At 46.3% G+C, this 19,429-nt stretch overlaps 1 protein-coding gene across 1 annotated transcript in view; it reads right to left on the bottom strand.

Annotated features, from left to right (window-relative positions):
• The window catches only part of col4a6 (collagen, type IV, alpha 6), a 103,569-nt gene that overhangs the window by 9,788 nt on the left and 74,352 nt on the right, over positions 1-19,429 (bottom strand). The window contains exons 5-29 of the mRNA XM_070992693.1: positions 16,613-16,747; positions 16,286-16,330; positions 15,826-15,945; positions 15,654-15,716; positions 14,985-15,020; positions 14,756-14,818; positions 14,587-14,622; positions 14,404-14,445; positions 11,305-11,394; positions 9,591-9,644; positions 9,382-9,444; positions 9,184-9,228; positions 8,975-9,028; positions 8,712-8,781; positions 8,493-8,603; positions 8,241-8,390; positions 5,819-5,914; positions 5,351-5,508; positions 5,074-5,256; positions 4,755-4,938; positions 3,400-3,444; positions 1,612-1,683; positions 1,210-1,317; positions 900-1,118; positions 599-757 (exon numbers count right to left, since the gene is read on the bottom strand). Coding sequence (XP_070848794.1) covers positions 599-757; positions 900-1,118; positions 1,210-1,317; positions 1,612-1,683; positions 3,400-3,444; positions 4,755-4,938; positions 5,074-5,256; positions 5,351-5,508; positions 5,819-5,914; positions 8,241-8,390; positions 8,493-8,603; positions 8,712-8,781; positions 8,975-9,028; positions 9,184-9,228; positions 9,382-9,444; positions 9,591-9,644; positions 11,305-11,394; positions 14,404-14,445; positions 14,587-14,622; positions 14,756-14,818; positions 14,985-15,020; positions 15,654-15,716; positions 15,826-15,945; positions 16,286-16,330; positions 16,613-16,747 — 2,401 coding nt within the window. The remainder of the gene's footprint in view (positions 1-598; positions 758-899; positions 1,119-1,209; positions 1,318-1,611; positions 1,684-3,399; positions 3,445-4,754; positions 4,939-5,073; positions 5,257-5,350; positions 5,509-5,818; positions 5,915-8,240; positions 8,391-8,492; positions 8,604-8,711; positions 8,782-8,974; positions 9,029-9,183; positions 9,229-9,381; positions 9,445-9,590; positions 9,645-11,304; positions 11,395-14,403; positions 14,446-14,586; positions 14,623-14,755; positions 14,819-14,984; positions 15,021-15,653; positions 15,717-15,825; positions 15,946-16,285; positions 16,331-16,612; positions 16,748-19,429) is intronic.

Raw genomic sequence — 19,429 nt, 5'->3', positions numbered from 1 at the left:
CAGGCAGACACTTTGAGGAACACTGCAGTTAAAGCGTTTGGGCTAACAGCACGAGGATGGAGGGAAGGATGGAGGGAGGGATGGAGGGAGGGATGGGAAGAGAGTGTCTCACCTTGGCAGCCTATAGCGAATGACCCAACACCAAGAAAAGGATGGAGGGATGAGAGGATGGATGGAGATAATGGTGGTGGTGTGTAGGAAGGAGGGATGAAAGGAGGAAGACAAAGAGAAATACAAAACAGGAGAAGAGGACATTCTTTTGGGTGATGCAGAGTTTAAATGAACAACAAGAACAAAACGGACAACTGTGGCGTCTGATTGGAAAATGGAGGATCGTGAAAGAAATATGGTGAAAAGAGGGAGGAATGAACCAACACTGGTACAAGTGAAGGGATGAGAAGTGACAGACAACAGCCAAGGTCGAGCTAAATAACGGTTTGTCTTCTTTTGCTATAAATCAAGCTATAAGTGACTTTAGGTGGACATACAGGGGATGTCTCAACTGTAGAACGTGGAGTCCAAAATTTCTAAATTCATACAAAATTGAACAGAAGTCTGGTGGCGAAACATGAACAGGGCTGCTGATCTTTTCTCTCACCTGGCGGTCCGCTCAGTCCCCGGGGGCCAGGAGACCCAGGCCGACCTGGGATGCCACCAGTCGGCTCCCCTGGAGGTCCGGGAGTGCCGGGAATGCCAGGAAGACCGTCGACTCCGCGCTCCCCCTTCCGTCCGGGAAGACCATCACGTCCGTTCCCGCCTGACAGAGGAAGGAGGAAGGAAAACGTTCACAGACATCGCTGCTGCTGTTCAGCCCACCCTCACTGATATTAATGAGGTGGACAAAATAACAGAAACACCCATTTCAGAATCTAACAATGTGAGTCTTGTCTCAGACCCACCGGGTAATCCAGATCCTCCCGGTGTGCCGGGCTGGCCCTTGTCTCCAGGGAATCCTGGTGAACCGTCCCGTGCTGGAGCTCCAGGCGTGGCTCCCAGCACCTCTCCAGGCTGGCCCTTGGCTCCAGGACGGCCTGCAACTCCATCCTTGCCCCTGCCTCCGTCAAAAGCCTGTCCTGGAAGACCTGGAACTCCAGGGTCCCCTCTGGGTCCAGGGAAACCTGCACGGAGGAAAAATCAAAAGTAAAATAGTGACAGCGATGAACGGAGTCTGGCACTGACTCTACTCTGGATAACCAAGTACAGGTTTACCTTGTGGTCCAGGCTGGCCTCCAAAACCGGGGTCTCCCCTCTCTCCTTTGGCACTGCCAAACCCTGGACGCCCAGGTGATCCTGGGAAACCTGGCTGACCTTTAGGACCTGACAGGTGCAGACAGGCATGACTCCAATTATGACGATGCCTCATTTTGTTCACATTTTTAACTAAACTACATTTTTCTATGTACCAACCCAAACACGACTGGCCCTCCAGCCCCACCCCTTCCCAAAAAGAACGTAAACAAAGCAACAACAATTGACAGAAGAACCTGGAGACCTTTCAGTTCGACTAAAACAGAATAAGACAAAAAAGTATTAAACTAAATAACGAGCGAAGAGAAAACAGCCAGAATCAATGAATGCATCACATTAAAAAAAGAAGACGCTGAATTGTACCTGGTCGTCCAGGTATACCGGGGATACCGGGGTCTCCATCCTCACCAGGTATGGTGCAAGGCAGCACTTGGCCTGGTAGCAGTCACATACAGGTTAGCAATCACACTTCATAGACGTTAACAGACATTTACAGTGAACACTTGTCGAAACATTGGCTACTCATTCCTTCCATATAAGACATAACTACGCTACACACACCTGGTCCAATCATCTAACGGCTCTACAGAGCTGGAGAACGTTAGGAGGTGTCTGAAGAAGAGCATTCGGCCCTTTGAATAACAGTTAACACAAACAAAAAGCAGACTGATGCTAAATCTAAGACAGCGCTACCTTATGCTAAGCTACAGAGAGCTAGCAACATGGCACTAAAGCCTAGCACACATTTAGTAATAATGAGAATATTACACACAAATCTCGTGAATGTCTTTCGCAACGTTGATTGTCTGTCGCCTCCATTCACGCCGTTACCGCTCTCAGATAAAGGACTTTCACTTGGGTTCATTTAGACTTTGATCATGGGAATTATTTAGTCGTTAGTAGCAAATTCGTCACAATGAAGGGGCAGTTAAAAAAAACTTAGAGGATGATGAACACGTTAAATAATTAGAAAAGTCATGAATTCAATCTTTTGTTTGGGGGGTGAGTTCTATTACTTCCATTGCCACCTCCCGCCCCACCCCCACCCCAGCCCTCACTGGTTAAAAGCACTTAGCAGAGGCAGGGCTTGAAAACATGCGCCAGGTTTCAGCAGCTTTGATTGGAGGAAGAGGAGAGCGTGACCAGCTGCGGCTGTCCAGTGATTGGACGGGAACCTGAAACTCGGCTGTCAATCATCGACTGACTGCGCCAGAGTGGAATCCCTGAGACGCAGGGAGCGAGAGGCTTCCATCGGCTTCATCATGAACAAATGATTGACAGCGAGCTCGTTGTCTAGACTACGTTTCCCAGAATTACTTGCTTTCTCCGAGTCTATCTAACAGAGTTACTGTTACTCCAACTCTTTGTCTTTCTTCCTCGATCACCACACTTCTCTTTCAAGGCTGGCCACATGTTCACGCTGCAAACAAAGCATCAACTGGTCACTGGAAGCGTATTCGCTGCCCCCTGCTGGTCAGAGTGAAACACTGCAAATATCATTTTACCTTTTTAATCCATTCTCTGTCACAAATACATTTAAAATTTTCCAAACGGGCTTGTGGATGCGTCATTCTGCTGCCATGCAAGTATAAAAATTTCAATAAAATGCACAACAAAACAGTTTTCTTACTTCCTGATACAATGAGCACATCAAAGAAAGAGCCAATTATTATTATAGACGTAATATTTCAGGCTTATTATTTCAACAAGGTTTCTATATTTAGTTTTTAAGATTTGAAACCAAGTTTTTGTGATCTGAAACCACATTTTCAAGATTTCTGCATGTTTTTTCTGTGTTGAATCAGTTCATCTCGAATCATATTGCAGTTGGCAGCCCAAACAGTGACCTGTCAATCAAGCTGTTTGCATTGTGAACACATGATGTTTGAATGTGGCAATACCTGATTAACTGGTTGAAGTTGGCCAAATCCCTGACTAGCACCGTTCATTTCCATCTAACAACGTCACTTCCTGTCTGGCCTGCATGTGAAATCTTGCCTCTGGTTGGTATAATTTCCTGCTCGGCTGCTTCTGCAAGCGGTCGCCGTGCTCGAGGGACGCTTTATGAATCCACCAGTGGCTGAAAACTACAGCTACAAACTGTCCCAGGCTCGTTACTCTGGCTGGTGGATGAAAAAGTTAGTTACCCACCCGTTCCCTCTCCGGCGTCATTAACCCCTCCACAGCTGTTTTCACCTGGACAGATACACATGCACAGGGAAGGTCAGAGAGGTGGAGGGATGGGTGGATGGAGAGAGAGAGAGAGAGAGAGAGAGAGAGAGAGAGAGAGAGAGAGAGAGAGAGAGAGAGAGAGAGAGAGAGAGAGAGAGAGAGAGAGGGGTAGAAGGTGGCAGCATACAAAGCCAGTCAGGGTCATTTGCATGCGCCAATAAAGCAATTAAATGTCTTTGTCATCAAACAGATATCAGCAAATCAGCAATCACTTCCACTCAATTAATTAAAGGCTCATTCAGTTAAGGCAAAAGCATATTAAAATGCTTAAAAAACAGGTTATTCCGCCCAATGAGAAGAGAGAGCGAGCGAGCGACGCCGGCTGAAGCGACAGAACAAACTGCGGCTGAATGTCCACCAAAGAGACTCTGCTGTCGCCGTCTCGTCTCTGCGTCTCTCGGCTCATGTGAGCGACAATAACCTTCATATTAAGAGCAAAATGAATCAGTTGCTGAGCATCAGCTTCACGGTTTGAGAGCACACATTCACACTGAGGATGAGTGGCCAGCTGCTGCCGAGGAGGACTTTGTGTCGTTTAGTCTCAGAGAAGAAGAACGGAGGGACGGCGGTCTGGAGGACGCCGCCGGTGTCTTTCAGTCTTTACATTTCCCTCAGGTTCTTCTAAACATCATCTGGCTGGATGGTTTGCATTCAGTGAAATGACTTCCTGTGAAGGAGGAAAACACCAGCAGCAAAACCAAACCAACTAATTTCAATCATCAGCTGATTCACTGATTTGGAGTAAAGTCTTCTCACGTCCTCTGAGACTAAACAAGCACAGTAGCTGTTGTGCGATCAGCATTAAAATCTCATCATTGCGCGTCAATCAGTCATCTACCGAAGCAGTTTATGGATTATAGATTATTGGCTGCAGAAGAAGTGTATAAGCACATTAATGGAGACCATTAATCATGTAGTTAACAGTATGCTGCTGCAGCTGAGGCATGAAGGGCAGGAAGCTGCTTTGGTAGAGATCTAACGAGAGCCGCGGTGTCCCTTCAGGTCCTGGACGGTTCGGCTGCTCCAGCGAGGCAGATGAACCGGGAGCTGTCTGTCCCCTACAAATGTCCTCTGATGGTTTAGGGAGTTAGGATGAGGTTGCTATGATAACTACAGTACATGGAGGATGGATGGTGATGGGATGGGATGGATGGATGGGCGGGGGGGGGGGGTTGACCCTGTGGGGGAGAATACGGCTTGACATCCACGCACACACACACCCAGCACCTCTCCCTTCTTCTCCTTCCGTCGCTCCTTCCCCTGGACTCACTTACCTCTCGGGCCGGGGGAACCTGGTGGCCCTGGCAGTCCAGGTATACCAGGGTCTCCGGGCTCTCCGCGAAAGCCGGGCGTTCCAACGTAGCCGACACCGGGCTCGCCGGGGCCTCCAGGACGACCCTTAGCCCCTGGGAACCCCGGGAAACCTTTCTCTCCAAATGTGCCAAAGCCAGCGTCGCCCTGAGGAGGAGAGAGGAGGACAGATGGGAAAAGGGAGGAGAAGCTGTTTGAAAATCCTGATTTTGGTGCCTTTTTTCCACAACTCGTGAGGTGAAAAGCTTTAGATTAACATGAATGCTGGGTGTAAGCACTCACCGGGGGTCCAGGGGCTCCAGGGAAGCCAGGCAGTCCGTCTCTGCCGGGTTTTCCAGTTTCACCTGTAGGCCCTCTGTGTCCCGTCGGTCCGAGCTCTCCTTTCACGCCCAAACCCAGGCTGGGGTAGTAAGACGCCCCCTTCTCTCCCTTACGACCAAAGAAACCCCTGTCACCAGCACGGCCCTGCAGGAGGACACACGTGGTAAGATAAGAGACAAGACAGCAAAACCAGTTTCACAGACGAAAGCTGTAACAGCAGAGTCCACATTCTACTCACAGAAGGTCCCTGAACGCCATTAAAGCCGGGCGAACCAGGGTCACCAGACTCGCCCTTTCGTCCCGGAAAGCCGGGGACGCCGTTGTTTCCTGGGGACCCAGGTAATCCTGGCACCCCTGAGACGCCTCCTCCAAGGCAGGCGCAGTCACCAGGATCACCTGGAGGACGGGGGAAAGACGGCAGAAGGTGGAAAGGATGACAGAAGGTGAACAATGGGTGAAAACCTTATCTGCGTTAGTGATAAATGTACACGATGAGCTGAGACAGTTTCGGTGAATTTAATGTTTAATGATTGGAGTGTGTTTTTTGATGAAAATGACTGTTTTTGTCAGTGGAGTCTGGTTGGCCTGATGTGCAGGAGCTCTAGTGCGACATCTAGTGGCAGTGAACTGGTACTAACACCCAGCTGTATTTTAGATGTATTTTTAGATATTTTCTATATATTTGTATATATTTTAGTGTGCGTACCTCTGAAGCCTTTGTATCCTGTGTTACCCGGCGCTCCTCTGGGTCCAGGTGTCCCAGGCTGTCCAGGTATAGAAGTGGGTAAACCTGAGGGAGAACCTGCAAGTGCACACACACACACACAAAGTTAGAACACCACAATAGTGCAAAGACACCAAAAACACGAATCCAGATCCTGTGGTTTCCTTAATTTCACACAGTTTGAACTGAAGCTGAATTGCACTGACTGATGTGAGATGGAAAACAATGGATATCTGTGAGTTTCCTGACTTTGGGGAAGCTCATTTACATATAACTCATAGCTTAATGTTTATATAATACACACAGGAACCATTTAAACCAGCACGGTGCAAGTGCAGCTCGTCGTCGCAGTGTGAAACCAGGATTAGGCTCTTTTGGTCAGCATGTAACATGAAAGAGTTTAGCAGCTGTTGCAAGAAGACAGATGCTTATAAAAAAGAAAAGCATTAACTTGTTTATATTGTATTAAAATATAAAACAGAATTGTACTGCAGCATGAACCAATTCAGTGACTTGACATCAACTCTGATGGCTAATAGCTACCTGCCATAAGCAGCATGCATAGGCTGATGAAGTTTGGCACCTACACAAACAAAGGAAACAAACTGCTCACAATACACACTCCTCTTATTATCTCGTTATTATCTGTGAATGGCTCCTTCTAAACCTTCAGGGTGCAGAGAATCCAAGGTCAAGGGTCAACTTACTGCTGATTCACAACATGAAAAAGCAGCAAAGCGAGCTGGCTCAGGTGTCATGATGTTGAAGGGTTAGCTCTGAAGTGGGCTCTCTCTTCGAAGCCGTGGTCCAAACCAGACTCCTTTGACAAAAACAGTAAATTTACGTTGCCGAACACTTCAGTTGTTGCTCTCCCGCTGCCACCATCAGTTAGTTCCTCTGTGTTGTTGCGTGACTTTTGTGATTTAACACGGTGGTTCACACCCAAACTGAACAGTGTAACACAAGCAAACTAAGCGATTGAGGCAGCGGTAAAACCAGCGACTCCTTTGTGCTGAGAGGTAAAATTACTGTGTTTCTCAAAGGAGTCTGGTAGCTTCTTTTAGAGACCATACATGGATACAGCGGCTTCAGTTTCCCATTGGAAATGTCTGTCTGACGACAAGGTAAAGCAGTGAAAATATTCTAAATATTGAGTACACTTGAACTGATATTGAATTTTTTAGATGGGCATTGAACCCCAAACCTAACCCTGACCCTAAAATACGTTTTGCTGCTTTCCCCGTCCACAGCTTCCTACTCCTATACTCCTGCCATCTACTGTCAGTAACCCACCAACTATGGAGAAGAACCTCTGACAAATCCACTCAAAAAATATCAAGACTAACCCTTTTATGTGAACAACAAGTTGTCATTCACAGGAGGGAGGCAATAACCTTCATCTTGGTTCAAGGTTGATGAAACCTCAGTAAGTAACCTTTGAGCGGAGATTCTCACCACCAAACACCCTAGACTATGTCAAAGAGAGGAAATATTTTCCTGCGATAGAACAAGTGTGGGATAATTATCGGGTATTACTATTATTTTCTTTCAGTCTGTGTCTCCATTCTTTCCTTCGTTTAATGCGTTTGTGCCGACAAAATAAAAAAAAAAATCCCTGTTTGCAAAACAACGCTGCTGCCATGCATTACCTCCACGTAACATCAGTGAATTTTCTTCACAGCAGGCGACACCTTGTGGCCAAAGATGAGAAAAGCAGCTTGGAGTAGAGAGATCCTCCCATCCAAGTCTGAAGCCTATGAGCCTCCGCTCTTCTCAGCTGTACTTACCACCGCACCCTCCACAGAGAATAGCGTGAATAAAAGCGTCTCGGCTGTTAGATTCTGCAAAGTTGTGTTTGTGGTTTTGACTTTTGCTTTGGCGGGCTGAATATTGCCATGGCGCTCATAGCAATATGGCCGCCTTTATGATACCTGCCTTTGGGCCTGATGGACCACTCAGGATGGATGACGCAGGGACCTTCGACCAAGCCTTGGAGGACAGTTAAATGAGTCAGCCATGATGTTTTAAAGTCTTGTCTTGTACTTTTAGCGACGATCTGGCTTTTATGGCTGGTAAATTTACACAATCCACTGTTTCATTGCGAATTCCTTCAACCCCACCTCTGAGTCCAGGTGTCAAAGATGCTGTATCCTCATCTAGACGTGTCAAATCATTTTCGTCAAAACAAATGGAATTATTTTATCTGCTTTCATACATGGAAAGTAAATAAAGAGCAGACAACATAAACAGCAGTTAAGACTCAATATAACTCCTATTGGGAGTCTTTCATTGGCTGAGACCTTTGTGGAGTTCTAGCGTTTCACCCACATCAGCCCCCATCAGGAGGACCACCTGTGAAGGAAGGACCACTGAGCTTTAGTCAGCCGACTCTGTGTGAACATACTTGAAGGGCCCTGAGGTCCAGGAGGGCCGGGGGTTCCGGGGAGCCCAGGAGAGCCGGGGAGTCCTTCAGAGCCATAGCTTGGTATGCCCGGGTTACCTTTCTCTCCCTTCGGGCCCACGGTTCCTGGAAAACCTGGGGAGCCGCCACGACCTGCATGTGCGGCACGTGGTGAGATGATTGGCTGATTTAATAAATTTATATTCCAGATATAGAATTTATTGATTATTAAACCACTCAATCTACATGCATTACCTGGACCAAAACCTGCACTTCCTGGTTGGCCTGGTGGTCCTGGTAATCCTGGAGCTCCCTGGTCACCGGCGGGACCGGGCTGGCCACTGTAACCTGGGTCACCTGGTGGTCCTGCAGCCAATCAGAGAAGAGAGGGTCAACACAGGAAACGTGTGCCTATCACATGATAAGTTACAGTCAACCGATTATTGATCCACTGAATTATTTTGGTGTGTTTACCTTGAACAGAAGTGCCCAGATCACTAATGTAAGCTGGAGGTCCTGGTGGTCCGGGGTCTCCCTGGTCTCCCTATTAGACAAACACAACCAGTTCAGGACCAAATCTTACATAAGAGGGAGAAAGTTGTTAAAGTACTTATCTAAGACCAGGAGTCATTTAGCTTAACATTAGCTTATGTCAACAGGAAGTGTATGCGCACGCACACACACACACACACACACACACACACACACACACACACACACACACACACACACATTACCTTGGGTCCTATGTACCCTGGCTGCCCGGGGAAACCTGGGGTGCCTCTCAATCCCTGTGGCAGAAACAAATCTGGTTTGAATTTGCAGCACAGGTGACGTAGGTTTTAACAGCTGTCAGCCAATCAGAAGTCGGTACTTTCTGTGGCGAGCTTACAGTTTAATGGCTTAAACTGACTCGTTACTTTTTACAGTTTTGAGGGAAGCCTACCTGTAGTCCTGGAGATCCAGGAGGCCCGTTGAAACCAGGAGGACCCTGTTTGGTGGAATCAAAGATGACATCCACCACAGAGGAAGAGGGCATGTGAGAGACATATTTGAGCACAGAGGAAGACAAACCAATGCTTCTGAATACAACAGAAGTTATGAATGTATGACACTACTGTAACAGTCATCTGTTGGCTCTTACTCTTGCCCCGGGGTATCCAGGAATGCCCTTCTCTCCAAATTCACCACGATAGCCAAAAGCTCCCTGGAAACAAGTAAAAACAGTCTGAGTTGAGTTCCTTAAGACAGACTTTGTTTCACTGATCTCCACTCTCTCAATCACAGTAGTTAACACATAACCAGCGTTTCTATTCACTTGCGCAGAAACGCCACTGAAAGTTGGAAACTCACAGGTCGGCCAGGACCTCCGGGGACTCCTCTGAATCCCTTCGGGCCAGGTTCACCCTTTGAGAAAGACAGAGAGAGAACAAAGGTGAACTCGAGAACGGCATCATTGACTTCTAGTTTTCTGGTTTTACAGTTTCTGTATCATCTCACACAGTATCTATATTTAAACTTACCTTTGAAAGCTCATGCAAACAGTAACGTCTCACTCAGAGGAAACACGAGAACAACAAAAGCTGCACCGCTATGAGAGGGATTCATTCTTTGGGATCGGCTTCGTGCTTAATGGCAGTAACATGTGCATCATCTCACAGAGCTGCTGGAGGAATCCAGGGCGGAGGATCCAGATTCATTTCCTCTCGATGGTTAGCAACAACCTGAAACCTCTGATGCTTAACTCCAACAACACTAAACTCAGTCCTAATGGTCTCAGTATGGTCAGGCTCTGCTAACAGTGTGCTTCCAGTCTGTAAATCTGGATTATGAAATCATCACAGACAAATAAAAACACTAAATACCTACATCACCTGTAAGTATATGATGTTCTAAAAGGATAAACATCAAGAAATCAGCTGACACTGATGGCTTTGATCTGCGTTTTTGTGTATTTTGAGTGAGAAAACAGCCATTAAACCATCACATCATCAATAGGATGACTCTGTTCTGGTCACTCAAAATCTAAAATCGACCCATTTTTCTGACTTAGTGACCAGGAGAAGAGGCGGGCGGTTGGACGACACGTGGCTGATGACACAGTTTGGGTCGTCCTACGTTTCAAATGTCGACTATGAGATGAGTTGTGTTTTCCAACAAACCTGCATTCCTTTGTCTCCTTTGGGAAAACCCACAAACTCCACAACGCCATTGATCATTGGCTGGCCGGGGTCACCGGGCAAGCCCACGTCGCCCTGGATGCCGTAACCAAGGAAGAGAGCGCTGTTTATGCTGGTCACAGTGGCGACGGGGAGAAGGCGGGACAAGGAGGCGGCGGAGTTCTGGGGCGTTTATGGGGGGGCCGTACTGTGGGTGACGCCACTGGAGGGGCTGCTGGGCGCACGGTGAGTGGAGGAGGGAGGACAGTTTGGGGTGATGATGAGAGGCTGGTCGACGTTCAGAGTTTAGTTTTTAGTTCAAGAGTCTCTGGAGGCAGAAAGGACCTGATTGATTCCAGAGACAAATCAATGGAAGAGTCACAACTGACCTAAACTTAAAGCAGTAAGTTTTATTTTTATGTACTTCTCATGATGAAGCCTTGATTTCAGCAGGTCAGAGGACGATCTCTGTGCATAAAGACTAGTTTGATTTTCTCAACACAAGCTCAAATCTTTCCACTTTTTAATTTTCCACCAATCATCTCTCAGCAAACAGTCGTGTGAAAACACGATTTCTGCCTCTGGAGAAGCTGGGCTGATGCTCGGCTGGACCAGCCTCTCCTCCACCTTTCCCCCCCAAGTCTCCTCCTCCTCTGACTCCTCACTTATCTGCACCAGCACGTCCTCCCCTCCACGGCTGTAAGGTTTGCTGCAATCACTGCTCCTCTTCCTCTTTAGTCTCTCACAGCAAACAGCCTGCTGCTGCTGATCTTTACCTTCTTGTTACCGTTTTTATAGTGAAACCCCACCACATCCGTGTGTGTGTGTGTGTGTGTGTGTATGTGTGTGTGTGTGTGTGTTGTGAAGGCGCTACGTCTTCTGCTCCTAGCCTTCCCTTGCTGTGTTACCTTATCTCCTTTGTAGATAGTGAGAGTTTGTTCGCTTCTTAGTGACCCGTCGCCGGGAGTACCACTGGGTCCGGGAAGACCCACGTCGCCCTGGAGTCCGAAATACACACAACACACCGTTAGCCAACCAGGAGGGTTCGTAGGGGGTGGAGGAGAAACACGAGGAGGAGGGAGGTCATGGGAGGAGAGGTGAAAAGGAGGAGATGAAGGATGTAAAAAAGAGAGGGTAGAAAAAGATGAAGAAAACATGTAGGATGAAAAAACAAAGAGCAGATATATACAGAAAGATATATAAATAGACTACATGGCCAAAAGTATGTGGACACCTGGATATTACCTCATGTGAGATTGCTCCAACTGCTCCAAAGCTGAGTTCATTAACAAGGTGCTACAACAGCCTGAAGACTTTGCACCACATTTTAAGAAACTGGCTGCAGGTCTCAGTAACTCCGCCTTCACCTGTCTGAGTAAGACACCCTGGATCACCTACAAGTGGCCGGGTCCACTACAAAGTCTCAGGTAACACTGATCTTGACTTCCCTGCACTGGCTTCCCATCAACTTCAGAATCCAACTCAAGGCTCTTGGGATCACGTTTACAGCTCTGCACCTGCAGACATCAGAGAGCGATGGCGGACCTTCATCACCGGCAGGTCTTCAGACTCCGGGTCGGGTCGTTCCTCGCTCTGGACTCAAAACTGAAGGAGGTTTTTGAGGATGCGGTTTCTTAAAGGGGATCTCGCATCAAAGCCTGTTTACAGGTGTTGTGGAGTTCTGCTGCACGTGACAAAGCTTTTTGTGGCTCTACAGGGAGCTGCGAGGAATCTGATGAATTGCCTCAAGTGATGTCATTTGAGTCAAACTTGCTTGGGGCTGAAGATGAGAAGTTATGAAAAAAAATCTGAGGGTGTGGAGAGAAAGAAGTGAGCTTACCAGACCTCTGCCCACTCCTCATCTCTGCTAGAGTGATGAGCTGCTAGCATAACACACTTCAATCTCCAGCCTAGCTGTTGGCGGATGTGTTGCATTGTGGGTAATGTATGCGCCAGGTTTGGTCAAGGAAGAAGAGAGCATGGAGTGAAAAAGCTGATATCTCTGATTCTGGTTTCATCGTGAGACCCCAGACTTGCTGTCAGACCCCAAACCAAACAAAAAAGGCACAAAGCACATCTGTCCACATACTTTTGGCCATATAGTGTGCAAGGATAGACTGAAGATAGAACTAGCGTGACAAAAAGTCTTAACTTAAACGTCCACTTTGATGGACAAAGCTTGTTTGTGGACTCTGAGTTAAGACTTTTGGTCAAACGAGAAGAAGAAAATCACCAACGTAAGAAGAGGAAAAGAAACAAAGTGGAAGGAGAGAGGAAGAGGGAGAAGAGAGAGCTCAGGGATACTTCATCTGGACTTGATCAGTTTTAAGAAAATTCGAGCCCGTTTGTCGCCGCGGCTCAAAGAGAAAAGGGCAGTTTGAACATCATCCTGCAGGAATGTCTCTCTCTCAACAGGCTGTGCAGTAAATCCAGCTGTTTCCACATCCCCTTCAGCCCCGCGTCCGCCTGACTTCAGCGTTTGGCTGAGCGTAACATGCATGCAGTGTGTGTGAGGAAGATGACTGTTAGTACTCGTGTGTGATATGGGTGGGTGGATGGGGGTCGTGGAGTCAAAAGAGCAGGCACGTGGACTACAAATCCCAGAGTTCACCACCAGAGGCCCACAAACGTGATTAAAGGGAAGATGTCGTGCAACGTGGGAAGTAGGAGCAAGTGATTCCAGCACCCAGTTACAGCCCACAGGTCGACCTCCAGAGTGACAGCTCAGACACTTCTAAGAAAAGTTTCTTAATTTAGGCAAACTTTTAAAATCAAAGGCCAGCGAATACTGCAGGAACTGATCAAAACTGTCTGTCTTTTGTATAATTTCAAAGGAAAATCTCTGAACTGTCATTCAGCAGTGAGGGAAACAAGTGTGCGACGCCACCGGTCAACTCACAAACGACATTTAAAGTAGATTCTGAGGCAGAAAAGCTCAGAACTACGTTTGTTTTTAGCGTTTAAGAAATTGAATTTGGGATTTGATGAGCGTTCAAAATGGAATCTGATATAAAAGCATCGTCTGAGGTGAGTTTGCGACTTGTCTCAGTGGCAGCACAGATCATCTGAAAGAACAAACCAGACTGAATCAAGTAGAGGTTCACGTGATCTTTTTATCATACAGGAAACGGATGCAACAAACAGTTCAGCAGCCGTGCCAACGTGGGGGTGGAGAGAGGAGGATGGAGGGATGCAGGGGCGGGTGGGGTTAAGGATGGATGGAGGGTAAATTAATGTGTGCTGGACGGAAGAAGTACGGGTTGCCAAGCCACCAGCAGTCAGTTTAACATGCACAGTTATCCTGTAAGACCAGTTCATTTTACAGACATGCACACACACACACACACACACACACACACTGAGGACCCAGCTAGAGCGCTCTAAGCCTGCAGCTGATGTTCACGTGAATGAAGTTTTAATGGAAAGAGTCTCAGAAACGCTCTTCAGGAAACACACAGTTCAATCCGTTCTTATTATTTTCACCATGGGGTCGAAGCCGATCGATGCTTTAAACCAACCGTTCAGTTCCTCGTGTGTATGTTAGCATGTGTTGGACGACAGAAACGGGTCATTTATAGAAATATTAAGAGTTTCTGAAGAGTGTTTCTTTACTGCGACCTGCTGCAACGTGAAACTGAACTGAAAGCTCCGCGTCCATTGTGTCGTGCAGTGATCTGTTAGCCAAATTTAGCTTAGCACAAAGACAGCATGGAGGCATAAGTAGCATGCTAACGAGCTAAACAAACAGCTAAAAAACGTCCTTAAAGCTGCTTACATGTTTAATCTTTTTCAGCTCTGAGGGAGGATGCTGCCTGTTTTTGTGCTAAGCTAGGCTAACGCATCCTGAACGCACACCTGGATGGACATCCAGTATGCTCACTGACCAGATAAGCAAAAACAAGCTAAACTGGGATTCTTCTCCTGTTTGTTGTGGAAGTGTGTGTGTGTGTGGCTTGATTTCTACGGACAGGTGAGTCTACGTGAGCTCCTCAGCTAACAAAGCGTACCTTGTCTCCTCTCTCGCCTTGATATCCGTCACTGCGGCTCCCCTGAAAACGACAAGGGTTAAAAACGCACTTGGAGGAACAAGAACCTTTAAACTGTAAAACTGAGGCGACAGCATGCGCAGCCACTGCTGAGTGCCTTAAAACTGAATATATTAAATCACTTCACTCTACTCTTTTGCTTACCATTGGCCCTGGGGGACCGGGGGGACCGGGCGGGCCCTAAAGACAGACAACAGAATGAGACTCAGTCAAACATCATGTGATGGATGGACAAATGAGTGTCTGCAACAACACTGAGATGCATTAAGGAAAAGCACGTTGCTGCATATAACAGATACGTTAGTTTACATACAGGGAATCCATCAGGGCCTCTTGCACCAACAGGACCGGGTGGACCGTCAGGACCTCTGATACCCTGCAGAGACATTATTATTTATTATTATATTCTTTTACTTCTGTGCTTCGCTTAGAGAAAATCTGATTCACGTCGTGTCACAAATCCAACATATTTAGCATTTAAAGTAACGTTTCTAAACTGTGTCATTCTGCATTAAAGACCATTGATCAGCAGAGACTCTTACAGGTTGACCGCTCTGTCCTGGTAAACCCGGCAAACCCTGAGGAGGAAAAAAGAAGAAGATTCATTAACGAGCATTTATCATTTTGATTAAACTTATATTTTAATAAAGGAAAACTTTTGGATTTGGATCTGCCTCAAAATTCAGACAATAACGCTGAAGCAGCCAGACTAATGATGACCATGTCACTCCAATGACTGTACTGGTGCTGTAGCACCACCTGCTGGCCAAATACTGTCAAAGCTCAGAGCTGATCTGTGCATGAGTTCATGTGTTGGACAACAAGTTAAAAGAGGACAAATGATGAAATATATTAATGTGAAATATCAACTCACAAAAGCAGATTTTTGGGCTCATTTAAATATTTTATTAATCAAAATATGTAGAAAAATGGGGTTTTCCACATTATGGCTCAGGAGCTGTCGGATATGGCCACAGGGCGGCGCTGTGCTCACCAAACATCAGTCACTTTTCTCCAATTTTCATTAAATCTGACAACAAGTTTTTGATGTATCCTGCAAACTAACCTACAAACAGACAAACTACTGATCTGAAAACACAACGTCCTGCATGAAGACGACAAAAACAAACATTTTCTTGATATCAGATCTTGAAGCTAAAACCGATGAAAAGCAGATTTCCACTAGCTTGTCTGTGGGAGTTGATCCTTACCGTGATGCTGTTATCTGAGATGTATCGTGGTTCTCCTTTCTGACCTTTTGGCCCAGAAGGCCCCTGTTGGAGGAAAGGACGCCATCAGTGACTCCATCCATCACATGCAGTAAACTCTATGTTCTCATCCATCATATCACAGAATATAAGAGGAAGTGAAGTTTGTCCTCACAGTAAGTCCGGGGGATCCAGGGGCTCCGATCCCGAAGCCGGGGTCTCCGGGCTCTCCTCTGGTCCCGTTACAACCGTCCAGCCCTGGTGGTCCTCTGCCTCCCTCCAGACCAGGGTGACCCTGCAGAGAGGAGGGGGTGAACTTCCAGAACAAGCACTGATGATGGTGGTGGATTATCTTTAATTATGACGCCTTCACTGCCATGCACCTCAGCGTGAAGGACCGAAGGAAGACGACCTGATACTAGGCTTGTCTTTACACACCGTAACCCCCTGTCCCTGACTTCTAACCCCCCCAACCCTGACCCTAACCAACAAGATGGTCTATATTCCTTTAATGATCTCAGATTTTACATATTTTACTTTTTTGGTTAACTAATTAATGATGCTAAAGGATATTTTTAGGTTTTCTTGAAGTGCACGGACGCACTGGTGTGTTGTTGTGTTTCTGGTGTACTTACTGGTACTCCATCACTTCCTTGGAAGCCCGGCACTCCCATCGGTCCCTGTATAAGTAAATAATCCACCATGTTAATTTCATAATCATCTTACATAGCACCACCTGGTGGTGAAATCATGCTACTGCCTGTTGCAGACAGTTCAGATTGATGCAGTTTGGATGCAGTTTGTACATTTAGATTATCAACAAATACAGTTTGGCAAATATTTCAAGTTAAATAATGACTGTATCTGGTAAGTAGACGGAGAAGGAACGTGTTTTCACTTCACTGTTGAATATTCTGCTGTAAAAACGACGTATGAACCACGATAAAATCTAAAACACCCGCCTTGTCTCCTTTGGGACCAGACGGTCCTTTCAGTCCAATGTGGCCTTTCTCTCCTTTAGGCCCTGTAGGCCCCGGGCCCCCACGTTGCCCTTCTGGTCCACTCTGACCAACTTCACCGAGAGGCCCCGGACGACCCTGAGAGAAGAGAGAAGAGACATTTTTCAAGGCGAGAAGGAGGAAAAAACAACAGCTGCTCACTGTGAGGCTCATATCAAGTTAAGTCAGGGCTCATTGTAGAGGCCATCAAACCACAATATGTTCAGAAAAAGCATTTTTTTAAACACAAAGGGGCTTTATTCACGACTCCCAAAGGTTTAATCAAGTCTCTGAAAGAAGCTGCAATAATACAAATAACATAAATCAAGGAGCAAATGAGGAGAAACGTTATACTTTAATATAAACGAGATGCAAAGAATGGGATATATTTAAGGTGGTTTTGACCATCTGATGATGGATGAGCATCACAGAGACAATAACAGAGCAAAGAAGGGTGACACGGTCATCAGTTAGCAGTTATACGCAGCGTTTCATACACGATTATGATGCAGCTGTAAGCAGATATAAGATCTTCTAGATATTCCATCCATAACTGGATGCTGCTTAAAAACTGTCATTAACACACAATCATAATTAAATATCAAATGTCTTCATGTAGGAAGTAAGAATACATTCAGAACACTTAATGTCCTTACATACGCTTATAATTTAGACTTTCTTATGTGTTTATGTACTGGATGAAAAATGGGGGAGGACATAAACGAGGCTGAAAAAAACACTGCTGCCTGCAGAAATGTAAATGTTGGCCTGCGTGCTGCATTCCTCCTCTACAATGTTAGTACTACACAGTAAATAACCAACAATATTTACTGTACGTGTGACTCAATAACAAATCTAATCCTCTCCAGGGTGCATTCAGCTTCTTCAGCATGTGAGCAGCAACAGAAACACGACTTTAATCCCACCGGTGGCTGATTCTGTCTCACACAAGCCGACCTGCTGCTCGGTACAGCATATTAATCCGCCTCTGGAAATAGTCCCTGACAAATGCACTGTTCACCCCTGACTGAGTGACATTTGTTAAAAGCTACAGCGGCTTTGGGAAACTGCTGAGCCTCATAACTTTAATCTCTCTGACTCAGTGTGGTGAGTGATTCAAAGTCTCCGAATGCAGATGATAATCATCACGTTCAGTGACCTACATGTGCCACCTGTGCACCTCTATCTGATGTCTGAGCAAACACAGAGAGTTTGTTTCCACGTCGCTCTTTCCCTCCTTTCATCAGCATCATTTCACACCATCGTCGGTAGCTTTCGAGCCGCGGAAACAAATTCCTGGAGAAGCCATTTTGTACTTGTGTTATGGATCCGATGGGTGTGTTTACACGAGAGGGGAACAAGTCAGGGCGGAAAAGCCAGCTGTGTTTTATTTTTTTTTGTTTTCTCATGGAGGGATGTTAACACGTGAGCGTGCCTCACAATCCCAAATCTCAGAGGGATGGTGAAGTGCTTTATGTGGGCATGCAGCGGCATGCGGGCTCAGACGGTGGTCTGCAGGGAGAGCGGCTGCAGAGGAGTTCACGAAGAAACGGCACTTTTTCAAAAAACAATCATTTTCTTAAAGGATGCACCTTTTCTGGAGGGTATTTCAAAAGCAAACGTTAATTGTGAAGCTTTTATTTGATATGAGCACGCATGTGCTGCAGGTGACAGGCTGCGCTACCATTTTCAACCACATGATGGCAGTAGAAACACAAAGGAGCGACATCAGCGGGCGGGTTTGGAGCTGGATGAACAAACAGGGCAAAGGAATCTGTGTTAAGACGCAGAGTTTGTTAAGATGATGCACTCACATTCACAGAACAGCTCCAACCGCTGACAACCCGCCATTAGCTTAGACTTTAAGCACTATGACAGGGCAGCAGGAGAGGAGACAGGTGGAGGGAGGACGGGAGGAGAGACAGACAGATGTCTCAGTGTCGGGTCAACGGAAAGTCAGAGGCTGAAATCTGTATTATTACTGTTTCTGAGTCTGTGTCATTAACATGCAAGTAATGTAAATATAAATCACATTAAAAATGACACTGTGAGGCATTTTGCTTCGATTGGCGCACGGCGAGGAAATGCTCGTAAATTCATTCAGAGGCGTCACACAGAAATGTTAAGTGGGGAAGTGAAGCAGAGCTGCAGACGTACATTTAACATTTATGAGACATTTATGGACGCATTTATAGAAGTGAGACGCATGTAAAAGCACGAGTTTGACGGAGGATGTTTTATGAATCCTCACCACCGCATCCGTATCTTACCCTTAACTTTGCCCTTAACTTAACCTAATTTAAGCCTGAACCACAAGCCACAGCACAGTACACAGTGAACTATACAGTCCATGCACACACACTCATATAGGCACATGCATAAAGGCTGCACACCCCTCATTACACACAAGGTAAAGGTTCACACACCCCTCTATTAGTTCCACACACACCCACGATACTTTTCTGCTCCACACCTGGTCTTATTCATATATAACTGCTCTGCCTGCAGACACAAACCCATTTAACGAGCAAGATAACAAATCTGACATCAGGGGACAACATGGGGAAGGTCGAAAAGCAGCTACAAACAATCTTTAGCGTTTGTTTTAGCCTGCAGGGAGTCCCACACAGGTGGAGTTTATAGCATCCGGACCACCGAGATAAACACTGACAATCACACAAAAGTCTCCTTGTGACTGTCTAAACTTTATGTTTTGTTCGGGACACTCATCAGTCATCCAGGTCATTAATATAAGTTATTACACTGGTAACGTTTATGAGA

This window comes from Chaetodon trifascialis, chromosome 23 (assembly GCF_039877785.1).
Source record: "Chaetodon trifascialis isolate fChaTrf1 chromosome 23, fChaTrf1.hap1, whole genome shotgun sequence".
NCBI lineage: Eukaryota > Metazoa > Chordata > Actinopteri > Chaetodontiformes > Chaetodontidae > Chaetodon > Chaetodon trifascialis.
The sequence above is the reverse complement of the archived record's forward strand: the minus strand, read 5'-3'. Positions and strand labels throughout refer to the sequence as shown.